The sequence below is a fragment of the Mytilus edulis genome, chromosome 7 (assembly GCF_963676685.1).
Source record: "Mytilus edulis chromosome 7, xbMytEdul2.2, whole genome shotgun sequence".
In the NCBI taxonomy this organism is placed as follows: domain Eukaryota; kingdom Metazoa; phylum Mollusca; class Bivalvia; order Mytilida; family Mytilidae; genus Mytilus; species Mytilus edulis.
This window is the reverse complement of record NC_092350.1, coordinates 7,477,614-7,495,813: the sequence shown is the minus strand read 5'-3', so window position 1 is coordinate 7,495,813 and position 18,200 is coordinate 7,477,614. Positions and strand designations below refer to the sequence as shown.

Genomic DNA, 18,200 nt, shown 5'->3' with positions numbered 1-18,200 from the left:
TATAAAATTTAATAAATCAGGACATTATTTTTCCTTGCTTTAACTGTTTGATGTTTGTCATTTTGGAGCCTATGTCATTAAGTCTGTTCAAATGCTTAGATATATATACAAATTAGACCTAAACTATTTCTTATTTACAAAATGTCAAATAAAATAAACAATCAAAGAGCAGATTGCTCTGAGGGATACAATTGCCATTGTTTTCATTGATACATGTATTAGTATTATTTAAAAAAATAATTCAACTGCACATGTAAAATACTCGGAAAATGTAATTGACTTAATCTGAATAGTTTTTCAACTTTAACAAGAGTGCACACACTGAAATGTCTCGCCTTCTTGATATTATGTTGATAGTCCTAAGTATAAAGCTTGATTACAACTGTCACATAAACTTAACATTAACCAAGATAGCTAAACAAAGACCAACGAACCATGAAAATGAGGTCAAGGTCAGATGAACCATGCCAGACAGACATGTACAGCTAACAAAGCTTCCATACAACAAATATAGTTGACCTATTACTTATAGTTTAAGAAAATAGACCAAAACACAAAAACTTAACACTGTGCAATGAACCGTGCAATTGAAGTCATGGTCAAATAAAACCTGCGGGACTGACATATAGATCATAATATATTTCCATACACCAAATATCGTTGACCTTTGGCATATAATATTAGATAAAAAGACCAAAACTTAAAAACTTAACTTTGACCACTGAACCATGAAAATGAGGTCAAGGTCAGATGACATCTGTCCGCTAGACATGTACACCTTACAACCATTTCATACAACAAATATAGTAGACCTATTGCATAAAGTATGAGAAAAACAGACCAAAACACAAAAACTTAACTATAATCACTGAACCATGAAAATGAGGTCAAGGTCAGATGACACCTGCCAGTTGGACATGTACACCTTCCAGTCCTTCCATACACCAAATATACTAGCCCTATTACTTATAGTATCTGAGATATGGACTTGACCACCAAAACTTAACCTTGTTCACTGATCCATGAAATGAGGTCGAGGTCAAGTGAAAACTGTCTGACGGGCATGAGGACCTTGCAAGGTACGCACATACCAAATATAGTTATCCTATTACTTATAATAAGAGAGAATTCAACATTACAAAAATTTTGAACTTTTTTTTCAAGTGGTCACTAAACCATGAAAATGAGGTCAAGGATATTGGACATGTGACTGACGGAAACTTCGTAACATGAGGCATCTATATACAAAGTATGAAGCATCCAGGTCTTTCACCTTCTAAAATATAAACCTTTTAAGAAGTTAGCTAACGCCGCCGCCGGATCACTATCCCTATGTCGAGCTTTCTGCAACAAAAATAGCCAATCCTCGATACAAGTGTATGAACAATGTACTTATTGTCTTTTATTTTTGTACTATTAACAGTCAGGGGACTTACTTAATAAACAAAGGATTTTCTAAATCACTGATTCAAGTAACATTATTTCCATAAAGGTTGGAAGTTAGAGTTGTCTTTCTTTAATAATCACCTATTTAAGTAGTACAAATTAATCACTAGAAGAAGTGATTTAATATTAGTGTAGCTTTAAATATAGAATACTAATGATCCAGGGACTAATTATGTTTCTAAACTTATCAGAACCAACATCTGTGTTGTCTAGGATGACCAGGTCATTTCAGGTGATGACCTTGTACTGAATCTAGGATAATGACATAAAAATCACTTGTTTAAGTATCAGACCTCAATTTCCTTCCCAAAAATCACTTCTTTAAGTATCATTCTTTTAATAACCCCCACTAATCTCAACACCCCGGAACAGTGAAATTTTTATCGCGAACAGTAGAATTTTATTACATAATCTGAAAGATGAAACCTTAAACTTCACAGGAAAAATACTCCCACTGCTGTGAAAAATCTTTTAAAAAAGTATCAGTTCATTATGTAAAGCCATTACTATAGCATTTTTTCAACTAAAATAGAATTTTCGGGTAAATGATAGCATCAAAAGCATAAACCTTGCTACTTAAAAGAAGCAAAAAGTTCATATTTTTTCATTTTACTAATTAAAAGATGTTATTTAAACCTATGTGTTTCAATTTTTTTTTAAAACTACAAAATCCCAATTTGTGACAAAACCTCAAATTTGCTACTCAAATAAGTGATTTAAAAATCACTTATTTCAGTAAGTCCCCTGACTGATTAATTCCAAGTTGACTTCCACAGCAGTCACTGCGAGTGAGAGAAGGTATTTCACTTCGTACCTTATCACCTATTTTCCTACATGAATTCTAGGTGGAACCCCTATTCGTAACTCTTTAAATATTTAATTTCCTTTGGGTCAGTGGCATGACTCCTTTCTGTGCACATTCCTCTGTTTAAATTACGATTGGTTTTAATATAATATGACGTCTATCGACAGAACGAGTTAATTTATCTCGACGTATCGTCGTTTGAAGAAAGTAACTTACGGAAGGGAGACAACTCGAAGCAATAATATGGAAGACTCCATTTTGGCTGAAGGGGTGTTCTACATGTAGTTACACCTTTACGTTGTGGACTAAATTTCTTTTAATTTAAATTATGCATATGATTTAAAATTATGCAACAACAATAACCCTCAATAGCAGACAGACATAGAAAGGATCTCGTGAGTTTCAAATCAATCAATGGAGTGGGGAATCCAGAGCAACCATTCAATCTGATACCCCTTTAAGAAAAAAAAAACTATACACACTCGCATGTGCATAATTACATAAATAAACCCCAGACTTGTGATTTGTAGCTGAGACTACTATAACACTATGTGTAATAGTAGTCTCAGTTTGTAGCAAGGATATATACATGTATTAAATATTAATTAAACGGCTTTTATCGACCTCCATTTCTTTTTGGAAGTACAATATCAAATATCAGTTTCATAACGGTGACATATGAAAACTCCACTTCAGTTCTTATATGACAGAAATAGATTTATCGATCGAAATTCAGAGAACTCTCCCATGTTATCAAAACTGGGGAATTCCCTCTGACGTGTTTCTAAATTTATAAAAACACTAATTATAAATACTGCTTAATTCTGATTTTCCCTGTTGTTAAAACATGCAAATGTACACATACAAGTCACGGAAAATATCGACACATGAAGATTATGAGAAGAACATTAAAGGACAGTTATTTAAATTTAATCCTTTTGTTTTTTAAACCATTTAAAGCAAGACAATCTCAAGAATCTGAGATGTTTCTTGATGTTTAGAATAAAACGGTTGATGTGAGGGCATGGCCCTGAGTCAATCATTCAATGTATTTATAAGTGTACAGATTGCTTAAAAGCAATCGTATCCCAAAAACCATGTTTATTTAAACTAAGGCAAACAAGAATGTGTCCCCAGAATTTATATTGATACAGATACAGTAAAAATTCTTGACTTGTGAAGTTATTGGTAATTTTTAGTGCATGACAATAAAATGTACACTTTCTTCAAAGACAATTACAAAATCAACTGATTTTTACGAATCACAATGATTTTTTCCAAAAAATAAAGAAAATGATAATAAATTGAGACTTCTCACAACAACATCTCAGGACAATGTATGTATGTATGTACTCAAGATTCCGCCAATTTAGACGCACCCCTTGATTGACTGCAAGGGTACAGCGGATCAATGTACACTCCCTAAGGATTAATGGAGATGTGTCCTTTACAATATTATCCCACCACCAGAACAATCCCCACCCAACACAGCCCAAGGGAGTGTGTAGGACACCGGGAAGTCTGTTATTATGGTGGAGGAAGCCGAAGTACTCGGAGAGAACCACCGGGCCACTCAGTGGAAACAGACAAACCAGAGAGATATCAGAAGATTGATCTCCAGGTCAAAGTAGGGGACAACTTTGACCAACCGAGGCCCCCTAAGTACCCATTCTAGTTTAAACTCCTGTCTGGGTACCAGAGATGTGTGTGAGGGTGAAAATTACCCTTCTGATGTACTGATATTTTTAGCACCCCGAATGAGAATCGAACTCGAGACCTTCAGCACTGTAGCCATCGGTCTTAACCACTAGACCATTAACTCACACAATAAGTTGATGACAATAAACCAAGGCAAAAACGAACGCTTGAGGCTTGTCTGAACAGCTCATGGTGGGGAATGGAAATGCTGCTTCCCTTGATCCTGAAGTGATATAACTGTATTCTATTAAAATTGCATGGTTTTAGGCTCAGTTGGTAGAGGCCGGCTAGGGTATAAGAAGTATTGGGTAATACAAAACTGAATTATGTCAGTTCAAAATTAAATTATTTCCATGTGGTTTGCGAAGGATTCTGGAACATGTCTCATGTTCGATATTTTTCTTCTTTTCAAATATATGTGCATTTGTATAATATTGTTCTATTATATGTCATTATGATATATTTCTATTATGAATTACAAAATACGTTGAACCACAAACGCTGAAACGTCAAAATCATTCAATCGCGTAGTGGAATTAACTATTTTTGGATTCTTATAAATTCTATATATAACTTTTGGACTAGTTTAAATCTCGGTCTATTTCTTAAATTTATTCTTACATACTTTTGATTTTTTAACCCTGAATGCTAACATTCCCATGAAAATTTTAAAATTGTTTGTACGCACGTTGAACGACAAATTTATGTGACGTATAAAATTTTCTGACGTCAGACACTCAATAAATGTGTTCGTAGATAGTAGATGTTTTTGTGTTCTGTTAAATTGTTCCTTTTAAAATTGTTAAACGATGATGACTGATGTACCCATATTTTGACTATTATATTTATTGTGTCTGTTTATTTAACGCATCAATGTAAAAAATATCGGAAATTGATGAGACTGTCATTAAAGTGAGAGGGTTAGCGCTATAGAACCAGGTTTAATCCACCATTTTCTACATTTGAAAATGTCTGTACCAAGTCAGGAATATGACAGTTTTTGTCCATTCGTTTTTGATGCGTTTTGTTATTTGATTTTGCCATGTGAATAATGGACTTTCCCAATTGATCTTCCTCTAAGTTCAGTATTTTTGTGATTTTACTTTTTTGTAATTCGATATAGTTATGACATATGAATAGAAAAGTAAATTGATAATTGGTTAAATTTACGAACAAACAAATCTTTGACAGGTGTTTGAATTTTCCGCCCCTTGTCAACCGGAACTGCTTGTCCGCTTAATCTTTAAACAATAATGAATAACCATAATTAAATTTTCCTAACTAAGGCATTCTTCTTAAATTTGAAAAACAAATAAATATCTAAATTATCAACAACCTGTCTGAAAAAAAACAATCATATTTTATCTAACAAAAATAATAAATAGCTTTTGGGTTTGAGATTTTCTAAGTAAAAGTCGAAGACGGGAAATATTAGATTTTCCGGAAACAAAAATAACATGGCTTGGTAGAAAACCATTCATATAACTGTTAAAATGTACACATTTTTATTTGTTAATCAAAAGAATTACCAAAAAATATGATCTACATTATAATCGATTCTGTTTGATGTGTAACATCGAAAGGAAAAAAAGTTGCTTTGCTATTTTGGCACATTTTATTGTCCAATAATTTATGATTTCTACTGATTTGCATTCTTTTCATTAACTTGGTCCTGTGCATTTTTTACCTTCATTGAAAAGGTTATATATGCATTTACAGGGACACATCCAGGATTTTGCACGCTTTGTGTTATTAAAAATTGGGGAGGGTCTGGGTACCATACACCTTATCGCTAATCCCGGCTGACCCAGCCGCTTGAACTTTTGATGCATACAACAATCACTTTTCCATTGTGGCGTCAGATATTTTGTTTTATGACGGCAAAATTTTACGGGAGCCTGTGTGATATCCAGTAATGGCGGACAAATAGTGATAAGGTGTATTAGGTCCCCAGCAGCTCTGTGGCCCTGGTTATGGGACAGAAGGTTTCCGGTCTGTTCATTCGCATCATACAAATTGGCTCAGGTTACCCAAACAGCCTGTCTAACCAGGGTCCATTGGTCCTATTTTTTTGTGATTGAAAACTAAGTGTTTGGCGAAAGATGCTTTTAGTTTATTATAATAATGCAATCACAATCATATAAAATAGTAGTTATCTAAATTTTGAACAGGGTAGACACCGTAAATTACCTTTGGAAAAAAGATTATGTCCTCTCTGTAAAAAGGAGGTAGAAGATGAATACCATTTTGCTTTAAAATGTCAAATTTTAGACATGTTAGAAGAATTTTAAGGCAAAAACTTTTTCAGGAAGTAGAGAGTATAGTTCCAGATTTCTCAAAATGTCTGATGAGGAAAAATTTGCATTTAATGTTTACATTTAATGAGTATGATGTTACTAAAATTATTGTCAAGGGAGGTTAATGATTTATATGTATGTATTAAGAAACAACCTAGCTGATAAGAAAAACTAGTCGATGTACAAAGTTATGACTATTTTTTATTTTTCTTATAGTAATTTATTATGATATATATCATAACAATTGCATTATGAATTTCGTACTTGTACTTTCAAATTTGCAAAAGGATCACCTCCTCCAAAACATCTAAATATAGTCTTATAGAATGTGAATGTTGTTTAAATTTAAATATTATGTTTGTAATGATAATTTTTGTCATGTTTGTCTTGGTAACAATCCAATATTTGGATTTTTCACCAATGAAATGATTTGATTAATTGATTTGATTTGCAATCATATTTAGTTATATAACTCATTATATGAGTTATAAAATTTTACAATGAACAAAGTGTCAATATGAAGCACCTAAACCCCATCTGGGTAAAAATTGATAATATTGATGATTAAGAAAAACAAATCATATACATAATAGAATGTGGCTGGAACACGCTCTTTACCACAGGCTATCTAAAGAACACTTCAATTCAGATGGTGTAACAACTAACAATGGGGTAATTCTAGTCCAAGGCTTTTTCAATTGGGTACAATGCCTCCCATTGTAAGCAATTGACAATTAATAGTGTTTGGCGAATGAAGTTGCCAAAACAGGGAAGAAAAAGGATAAAAAGAAACAACTTGTGTAATCATGATCTTGTCTAGTGTTGACTAGTTCAATATTAAATAAAGGATACCCTTATCACTAACAATACCATTCTTCCTGTTAACACATAAGAAAATTCATGGGTAAAGGCTGGTCATTGCAATAAAAACAAAAAAACAACAACAAAAATAAACCGGCACATTTAAACATATTTCCACTCATATCTGATGAATACTCAGATATATATATATATATATGCAGATCCTGCTGTTTTCTTAAACTAAAAGTACATTATTTATTTCATCAACAACATTGTAATTTATGTAATTGTTATCTTTGTATTTAAAGTAAAACCACAAAAATACTGAATTCCCATGAAAAGAAAAGCAGAAAGTCCCTATAATCACATGCAAAATCAAATGATAAAACACATCAAAAAGGAATGGACAACCGTCATATTCCTGACTTGGTACAGGCATTTTCAAATGTAGAAAATGAACCTGGTTTTATAGTGCTAAACCTCTCACTTTGTACAAAGTCTCATCAAAATCAGTGCTACATGAAAAAGGCTGCAATAGATATGGATCATTTTCATAAATTTATACACTCCTGTAAATACAGGGAAGTATTGCTTACAAATGCAGGGAACAAAAATCACAAATTTTACAAAACATATCTGCCTCATTCAGAGGATATTCCAAATGAATTTTGGGACTTAATGTACAATAACATGCCGGCATTTGCATTGGAATATGTTTATCTTTAAGCATGGTAAATTCTAATACACACCTGCATATTCTGGGGAAGTAATCACATCACACATTGCAGGGGAATATGTTTATGTTTAAGCATGGTAAATTCTAATACACACCTGCATATTCTGGCATTGCAAGGGGTTTCACAGTATCATTATGTTTAGAGTTAACACACAAAAATATTCCTGCCTTGACATGGGAATAGGATTTCTTTTTACAAATGGTAAATTCATTATAGTACATACATGAATAATCAGGGGAAGCAATCACAACTGGCATTGCAGGGTGTTTCACAATATTATCATTACAATGTATGTTTGGAGTTATCATACAAAAAAACACCTACTTTTGCAGGGAATATTAATTGCTGTTATTGTTAACCAATGGTTAATTCATTATAGTAGCACTGAAGTTAAATAATATTTATGATACAGACAATCCTTCGATGAATGTTGAACTGACAAGACTTTCAAGTCTGCTTTCACGAATGCATTTCCTGCAAACATGCCATAATTTTATAACATAAAGAACTTGTGCCATTTCAATGCTTTTGTCTAAGCATTTAAATGGCACAAATTCTTTTATGTTATGCATAATAAATATTTCACCTCTAACGAGCTGTGTGAGTCCAAATTCTTCGACAATAACTCAAGGATTTGGTTTGGGCATGCTCATGTGGCCATGGCACATCATATTTCAGCTGATCCTCCATGCTCTTGCTTCACCTGAAACTGCTATACGATTTTGTTTGTCATTGCAGGGGCAGATCCAGCCATTTAAAAAAGTGGGGTACCCAACACAGGATAAAGGGGGGTTCAAACTATATGTCCCCATTCAACTGCATTGATCGGCTATAAAAAAAAAAAGGGTGGTTCCAACCCCAAGACCCCCCCTAACTCGTTCTGCATATCAAAAGAAGATAAAATGAAATCCTTATCCTTTAAATAAGCTGTAGGCTTCCTTGTTCTTTTATTTTCAATCAAAATCAAATACATAATAAAATGTTGCAAGAACATGCTTTCTACTTAACCCTTTCCTCCATTATGACACCTTTTGACGCCACCCCCTTTACTCTATAATGATGCCTTTTGACGCTTGTGTAGTAACTCAGTTGAAACGCTTTGACTACAAAATATCAGCATCAGACTTAAAAAATTTGTATTCAATATGAAAAGGTTATTCATGAGAATATCCGACTTGAATTTCATATATAAAATATTCGTTTATTGATAAAATCCTACGCGAATCAAGTATGTTAAAAAAAAATTCCATGGAGGAAAGGGTTAAACAACATCCTAACTTAAACCTGGATAAAGTAACAAGGGGGAATCTAGTACCCCTTATTGTTAACGTTTATGCGATACTTGTAGTAAAACCATTTTCTTCAAGACTTTCAACATGAAGTCAATGGTCAATAAAGCAGGCAACCCATTTCTTGGTTAATATTGGTTTATTTGTATGTTTTGGGGTTTAGTGTGGCGTTCATTTTACTTTATTAGTGTACATTATTGTTTAGCAGCCAGCTGAACCGTGCATCCTGGTTTCCATTCTCTATTCCATTAACGGTAGTAGTGTACTCCTTTTGAATGATTGATATTGAACACTCTGATACTATCATGACTATCTGATACATGTAGAGGATAATTCTCAGTATATAGGAATATCATTAATATGAAAATAATTTGGTCAAGGTTCAATTTTCATGGTAAGGTTATTCTATTTTTCTCTTGTTACTATATACTTCAGTACAAAGATGTTTTAATCACAGCAGTATTATAGTTTTTAAGGGGAATTATAATTTATTTTGTATGATATTGCTATGAATTTCAGATTGAATGGGCTGAATATGAAAGAACTGGTGTTTAAAGAATTGTACACAATGTAGCCATGAGGGTGTTGAAGAGTATTTACTACGACTCCCTGGGGATTGATGGTAAGTAAGAGCTCTTTATAACAACTCAAGAAATATTTTTATAAATGGTTAGTACTTGTTAATCAAAATGTTCCACTTCTTTTAATCAAACATAATTATTATTTTGCAATTAATCAGAACTGTTTGGTCAAGACATCTATTATTACCTGCCAAAGTTAATAGCAAATTGAAGTTTTTGTGTAAATGTTTGTTTTGTATCTATATTTTGCAAGAACATTGGGTGGAAAACTCAAAAGCTTACTAAACCTCTAAACAGGCTATAATCACTAATTCAGAAGGGATATAGTTATGATACTGTTGTGAAGTCATTAAAGATGGCATTTTATGCCCCTTCTGTAACAGAGGGGGCATTCAGTTTTACTCTTATCTGTCTGTATGTGTGTCCCAAAGTTGGTTTATAGATATAGAAAGATTTGGTATGAGTGCCAATGAGACAACTCTCCATCCAAGTCACAATTTTGTTCTCTTACTAAAGTTTGCCTCAACCAAATGTTATGAAACTTATACACAATGCTAATTACCACAAAACACATATCAAGTATGAACTTTGGTGGCATCACTTTTACAGTTCTAGAGTTATGCCCCTTTAAATATGTAAAAACTGCTGAATAATTTAGATAGACTTGTTTCAAGATTAACAGATCTTTCAAGAGTCATCTATCCCATACTGTAAACAGTCCACACTTTGGTAAATTTATCTTTTAATATCTCTTTTATGTATTATATGTGATCTTATGCCACAATATTTGGATCTGTTAAGATACAGTCCTCAGGTGTTTATAAAACATTAATCTGTCAGATATGAGTACTAAAGTTTTTGGAATTTGTCTTGCATATATATTGGCATTTAAGGGGGCTCGCGGGTCTAAATCAAATTTTTTATTTTATATAGGATTTCGCTATATTTTTCTATAAATAAACTTTATCTTATACTTAATAGAAAAATGAAATTAAAAAATGGGGTCACCGTTCATTTACGCTCACAATCTGCCTTCGAAAGAAGCATACATTTTTGTTAATCTCCTTTTTTTCTGTTGTACTAATAGGAGAAATAGCGGTAATATCGAAATAAAAAAAGAACTTTTATGTACAGCTTATTCGAAAACAACAATAAAAAAAATAGGTCACCGATGAGTTAAAAAAGATATTTCAATTTTGATGCCAAAAAATGGCATTTTTGCACCAAAGGGAGATAATTAGGAGCGTTTTCAATGATATCTACATTTTAAAAGTCACCTGGGGCCAACACAAATTGATTTTTAGGAATGATTTTTGTACCATAAGATAAAGTAACAACTACTAAAGGTTATAAATAAAATTTGTAATGAAAAATAAATGTTTAATTTTTGTCTAAAAATCTTATACCCGCGAGCCTCCTTAAGGGCTTCAAACTTTCACATTTAGTGATAACAGCAAAAACTGCACATATCTTGTAATTAATATTTAGATATGAACAACAGCTAAAACCCAAGAACATAATTAGCAACCATATGTATTATACTGAGGGATGTAAATGTGTGTAAAAAATCTTTTGGGTAAAGTTGCTGCAGATATACAGCTTGACAAAATACTGAGCATGAATTGCAATTTCTCGTTAAATACCCTTATTTAGACATATTGAGGCCATAATATGTTTGTTTGCCCTAACCCTACCTACCCAAAAAATAGCTGCCTACTCAATATCTTTGATTGTCCCTAATTAATGTCAAAAATTTGTTTTTTTTAATCAGATAAAAAAAAACATTTGACGCTTTAGTTTCTCTTTGTCGAAAAAAAAGAAGAAAATACCTATCTACCTACCCACTGTTTCAACCTTTTGGAAGGGTTTGGACAAACCAAAATGATTTTAAGTGTCGCTTGATGATATCAAAGTGATATCATTTGACACAAGTAACTTTTCTGTACTTAAGTGTCTAGATTTATTTTAACTGTTTCATTTATTGGTAACTTTTAACTAATTTAAAAGACTTTTCTACATCATTTGTTCTTTGATTGAGAATTTTCTTATTGGTAGTCATACCACAGACTCCTCATTTTCATATTTTTATTTTTTAAAGTTTTTTTTTAATTTACTATATATTTGAAAATTTTGAGGTCCAAATAGTGGCTCTTATCTAAAATGTATGGGCCTATATAAGTTTAAAGTTTATGGATTTTTAAAATTTTACAGCATTTTTTCCCTCATGATTCCTAGTCCAAATACTTTTTACAGCAGATGACCGTGAGGGGATTTTGGCATATTGCTATCGCCTAGATTTCTGTAATATTCGTTTTGGGTTTTTAACCAATCTATAAACATAATTAATACAACGACATCATCAAGTGCAAACTAACATTCCTTATCGCTTGTTATAAATTCATTTCTTCAAGGAATACTCATCAAATACTCTTTGAAGAAGATAAATTGATATTATTAAAATGTTTTGTTATATGTGTATACATAGAATTGAAAAATCCTTAATATCTATGCAAACGCATGTGGAAGAATATCTGAAGAACGTTTGCAATCTTTAGGAAAGATAACTCTGCATGGATGAATAAACATTTTTTTGTGGGAAAATACAGATGCCTACTCAAATCCATTCTATTAGAAAATAGAATTATTACAGAAGAGTTTTGTGTCCACCATGCACTTGCACTGTACTACTATTAATATAGTAGAATAGGCTGATATGCAAATACATGAAAATTATATATACATGTAACTGTAGTATACAAGTATTAATATAATTTATAGCTATTTTACGAAATTTTCCTTTGATCTTGCTGACTGATAATTTCCTTTCTCAGCGGAGTCCAGTGATATGAAAATTATCGCTAGTAACTAAGGGGGCACTTGGCATTGCTAATGAAGTTGACATGAAATTTACGTCATCATAGGTAAAATAGCGATAAGCAGATTATCATTGGTCATCCATACCGGCTCAAGTGAGAAAATCAATCTCGTTGAGATGATCAATGATAATCTATAAGTATCACTACAATATAATTGTCATTACGGTGTGGATGAATTCCCTATCATTAATTTATCATCCAAGCACAAACCTGTCGCAGAAAAAATTATATGATCATCTGTTCATTTACCTCACTTTAAGGTATAGAGATTTTTTTTTCTGAGACAAGTGCTTTCAGCCATCCACAAGAACTTGCAGTCATCTGATGTTCAATCCTTCAGTACTTTAATTTGTTTTAGAGCTTGATATTTTTTTTATATTAATATATATTGAGTTATCTCCCTTTGGATACTGACAGAACTTTGTATGCAGTTGTAACAGAAATCAGATTAAAACATATAGCTGACTAAACTTAGATAATTATATTATTAAATGATAACAGAATTTCAGAAATAACCATAAAGAATCATTGCTATAACTGACCAGAAAAAATTACCACAGTTGTTGAAACATTTGGCATCCCATAATATTTAATTATTTGAATATCGGTCATGAAGTGGTAATGATGAAGATAGAAATAGAATATTTATTCATTTGTTAAAAAACTTAATTGAAAACTTGCAAAAAATTCCACTCTCAGAAATCATATTGAGCATTACAATGTTGAAAATAAATTAGTTAATATAGTTTTAGTAATAATTGTGTAATTAAATATTGAAGATTGACAATTGTTTCCCAGCTGTACAAATAATTGTTGTAATAAGAAGGCTATTATTGTGAGGTTTTATTTCAGATCAATTGCTCCATAACTTTGAAGTTATCTCAGCTTTTTCTAGAAAAATTACTTTAAGTTGAAGGGCTAAATTCATTTGCTTAACATGTTGTGATGGGAAGAACTGTTAATTATCCAGTTTGATTGGGGGCTGGAGATTGCCCCACTGTTTTAAGTCTGGTTGGGTATGTTAGGAGTATACCACACTGTTTATATTTGTTCCCAGTCTTTTTATGTATTTGGAGAATGCCACATTATTTTTCTGTAGTGTATTGATGTATTTGGAGAATGCCACACTATTTTTCTCTAGACAAATAATGTATTTGTAGAATGCCACACTAGTTATTTTCAGCTTGATAATATCAAGTGAACACATATCAGTCTGGTTGAGGTAATATTTTTACAGTGTATTGGTCAATTTTAAAATTTGTGTTTTTGTCTGATTTTGTAGAATATATTTTTAGCAATAGGTCTGTCTGTCTGTCTGTCTGTCTGTCATGCGTCAACTTGTCGCACTGTAACTTGAGAATAACTTATCCAAATTTCATGAAACTTATAATAGTCAAACGATCTGTATGCTTTTTGGTGAAAAGAAGATGAAAACTTTTTTTAAAGTTACAGGACTTTGTAACTAAAACAGGGGGTGTTTTTTCTCATGTCGCACAGTATCTCAAAAATGCTTACAACTTTACACACTTTTTAGTTATTTATTCTAAAGATCTGTATACTTTTTGGTGATGATTCAAAAATCTATTTTAGAGTTATTGAGTTTTTTTGTAAAAAAAAAAAGGGGGGGGGGGTCACATGTTGTGCTGTATCTCAAAAATGATTTATGATTATTGCCTAAAACTTTCCACACTTCTTAATTCTAAAGATCTGTATACTTTTTGGTGATGATTCAAAATTTATTTTAGAGTTATTGATTTTTTTTTGTAAAAAAAAAGGGGGGTTTCACATGTTGGGCCGTATCTCAGAAATGATTTATGATAATTGCATAAAACCTCACACTCAAGACGACTGGCGTATCATGAGCTATTGGTGCAGCTGTTTATTATGGTTTATTGGTCAAAGTTAAGTTTTCCTAGTTAAGTCTATTTCTTAAATACTAATAGCAATAGATCAGCTATATTTGATGCATGAAATGATTGCAAGGTGAACCTGTCTAACAGGCACATGATCATGGTTCATTTAATCTTGACCTCATTTTCATGGATTGCTGATAATGTTTTAAGTTTATGTGATGCTTGAAGTAAAACTATTGACATAAAATCAATCTTGGTTTAAGTAAAGCAGTCGAGATTTTAGAGTGCCCATTCTTTTTATAAGACCGCAAAAATTAAAAAAAATTGGTCATATATTGGTATCTCGTTGTCTGCGTCGTCAGCATTGTCAGCATTGTCCAAAGACGGATGAAATCAGGATAATAACTTTAGTATAAGTAAATAGAAATCAATAAAATTTTAACACAAGATTTATATCCATTAAAGGAAGGTTGGGATGAATTTGGGGGTTTTGGTCCCGACAGTTTAGTAATTCCGGGTCAAAAGGGTCCAAAATTAAACTTTGTTTGATTTCATCAAAAATTGAATTAATGGGGTTCTTTGATATGCTGAATCTAACCTTGTATTTAGATTCTTAATTTTTGGTCCTGTTTTCAAAATGGTCTACCTTAAGGTCCTTTAAGGGTCCAAAATTAAACTTAGTTTGATTTTAACAAAAATTGAATTCTTGAGGTTCTTTGATATGCTGAATCTGAACATGTACTTAGATTTTTGGGCCCAGTTTTCAAGTTGGTCAAAATCGAGGTCCAAAATTAAACTTTGTTTGATTTCAACAAAAAATGAATAAATGGGATTCTTTGATATGCTGAATCTTACCCTATGTATTTAGATTTATGATATTTGGGCCCGGTTATCAAATTGTTCCATATTCACTGAGGTCTAAAGGGTAAAAAATTGAACTTTATTAGATTTCCTCAATAATTGAATTCTTGGGGTTTTTTGATATGCTGAATGTATTTAAATTTTAGATATTGGACCATAATAGGTAAATGTCCTATTTAGAATTTTTAAGTTTTTAGGTTTAAGTTCTTAGGCCACATTCATTCTGTGTCTAGAAACCTATGTTGTGTCAACTATTTAATCAAAATCCAAATTCAGAGCTGTATCAAGCTTGGATGTTGTGTCCATACTTGCCCCAACTGTGCCCTGCGATGCATCTGGTTTTCGTTGTTGTTACAGAAATTTTGCCATTGGTATCCTTAAATGGCCTATTATAGATAGTCGTCTCATAGGCCAAAAAAAACAACAACTCTTCATTATTAAGCTTAATTGCTACAATATCTCCAGGATAATAAAGTGACATATATATTAGGTTATAAGAAGACATGATTTTTATTTCATCAGTATAAGTAATGTGATATAACTGGAAGCAACTTTGTAACGCCTTTGTTTTAACCTGTGATTTTGTAATCTGTAATGCATGAACTGAGGATACTTTTAATTTGTTCATCAATAGATTAATGAACCTGAATTATAGATACTTGCATGTTTACTTGGTGATACCAAGGATTACTATACAAATCCTTGGTGATACAATACTGGATTATATTTTAGAACATGAACTGAAGATAAATTTCTACTTTTTCTGGCTAAAAAATTGTCATGATTTTTTAAGTATTTAACTTGTAGTACATGTACTTTGAAGTTTGAAACACACATGTCAACTGTGTACAAATAAAAGCATTTCCTAAAAAATAGAACCATATATAACTTTGTATTATGACTACTGACATGAAATACAGGTCCAGTAATATTTACTTTGTTGCAATACTTAACCCTTATTTTAAGGAGCAGCTTGAAAATATAGTTTATTATTCTTACAAGACATATTACAGTAATTTTCATGTATGAAAAACCTTAGTTTTAATCTATGATACTCTGAATAGATGACCAGTTACTCTGGGGCGACACATGTGTTGGATAAACTAGTTTATTATTTTATGAGAAAATATATAGCGAATTGAACTTTCAAAATAGTCTCAACAAGTTAAAAAGGATAGGGAAACACTTGATAAACAGTTGGTTCAACAAATAAATTGTAATTTTCTGTAATCAGTGTGCAGCCACAGGAAAGGATATGCTGATTAAGTGTTATACAGGTTTAATTTGTGCTCAGTTTCCTCAAACAATTTAGATTAAAAAATACTTTTTTTTTTTTAAGTTAAATTAAATCATTTAAATTTAAATGCATTAAATTCAGACTGACAAATCCATGCACAATTCATCAAATAAGTCATCATAAATTACAGTTTGAGAGTTTTATGAAGTATTAAGTGGATGAAGAATAAGACAGATCTGTTGACCTTGTCAAGGTCGTTGATTCAATCTACTTTATTTTAATCCTACTTTATATCTGGTGGTTATGGATAACTTTTCTGTCTCCTTATGTTAGTTTTACAACCTATTGTTAACTGTAACATACCACAATGTTAGGATTTATAATACTACTTATAGGGAATGTTTAAATCTTTCCATAATATTACTGTAATGTCTGGTAAGTTTATTTTTTAACTTTTCTTATATATATTTTTGAGTTGGGGAGACTGAGTACAAATGTATCTATTCGTCAGTAAAGGTCAAACTGTAAGTCCAGGGCATGTTATGACAAATGATAAATTAAAAGTAAAGAAGAAATGTTGTCAGTTTGAGGACAATATATATATATGCTTCTTACTTAGGACATGCACATACAGAATATGGCGGGTTTAGCTAGTTTGCTAGTGCAAAGCCCTCTCCATAATCTGGGACATTGGTGTAACACTACAAAATAAGAATATACTATAAAAATCAGTTGAAAAGGACATAACTCAATCAGATGGATACACAGCAGAAAACATCAAACGAAAATACTGATGTAGCAGCATATATCTAGATGATAAAGCTAACCATACCTTTGAACAGACTTATTCAGAAGGGATCATATAGTTACGATACTGTTGTCGGGTAGTTTAGGATGACATATTTAGGTATTGATATTGATATTGATTCACTAAAAGGGTCTTATTTAGCATGAGAATTAAACACATTTATTCTAAAACCAGTTGTTGGCATGATACAGGTTTAATGTTCTTATAGTTTATGATGGTAGAGGGGGGATAGGACCTTTATCGGGACTCCGGGATCGAGTGTTTTTAAGCTCGGGATTTCAGGATTGACCCTTTCGGGATCCGGGAATTCTTTTTTTCAGATTTCGGGACGTCAGGATTTACTTTATTTAAATTCGGGATTTTGGGATTTCATGTTTTTAAGCTCGGGATTTCGGGATCAGGACCCCTCCTATCCCCCCTCATGGTACGATACTAAACCCCTAACAGGATTGAGGGATTGTGCTTAATATTCATATGATGAAGATATAATCTTTAAATCAGTTTACTTGAGGTCTGGAGCTGGAAAGTCAGTAACTGCTAGTAGTCCTTTGCTTATTTATGTATCATTGTCATTTTGCTAAGTTTCTTTTGTTACCTATTCTGACATCAGACTTAGACTTCTTTTAAAATGAGTTTTACTGTGCGTATAACTTAATATAGCCCCACCCGTGGCACCATCTTTGTCAAAGAATAAACTTGGTCAAAGGTGATTGAATTTTATCATAAGTTAATGTTTGTGTTAAGGTTTAATTTAGAGAACGACTTATGAATATTATACTTGTACTTGCTAGACATGGTTCTGAAACTAACCCCTTTCTTATTACTTGAGTTTACTAATCATTGTTCCAAAACTGACCTTTTCGTATACTTGTACTTGCAAAACATAGTCCTGAAACTGACCCTTTTCTTTT

The 18,200-nt window shown here is 32.1% G+C and overlaps 1 protein-coding gene across 6 annotated transcripts in view; it reads left to right on the top strand.

The window, feature by feature from the left end:
- Positions 1-5,348: 5,348 nt before the first annotated feature.
- The window catches only part of LOC139529837 (LIM domain only protein 3-like), a 122,377-nt gene continuing 109,525 nt past the window's right edge, over positions 5,349-18,200 (top strand). The window contains exons 1-2 of one of the 6 annotated variants that reach the window (XM_071325752.1): positions 5,349-5,444; positions 9,593-9,695. In XM_071325752.1, the coding sequence (XP_071181853.1) occupies positions 9,650-9,695 (46 nt within the window). In that variant the 5' untranslated portion in view covers positions 5,349-5,444; positions 9,593-9,649. Of the gene's footprint in view, positions 5,445-9,592; positions 9,696-16,534; positions 16,917-18,200 lie in introns of those variants that run through there. The other 5 variants (XM_071325757.1, XM_071325756.1, XM_071325763.1 and 2 more) reach the window with 5 other exon arrangements.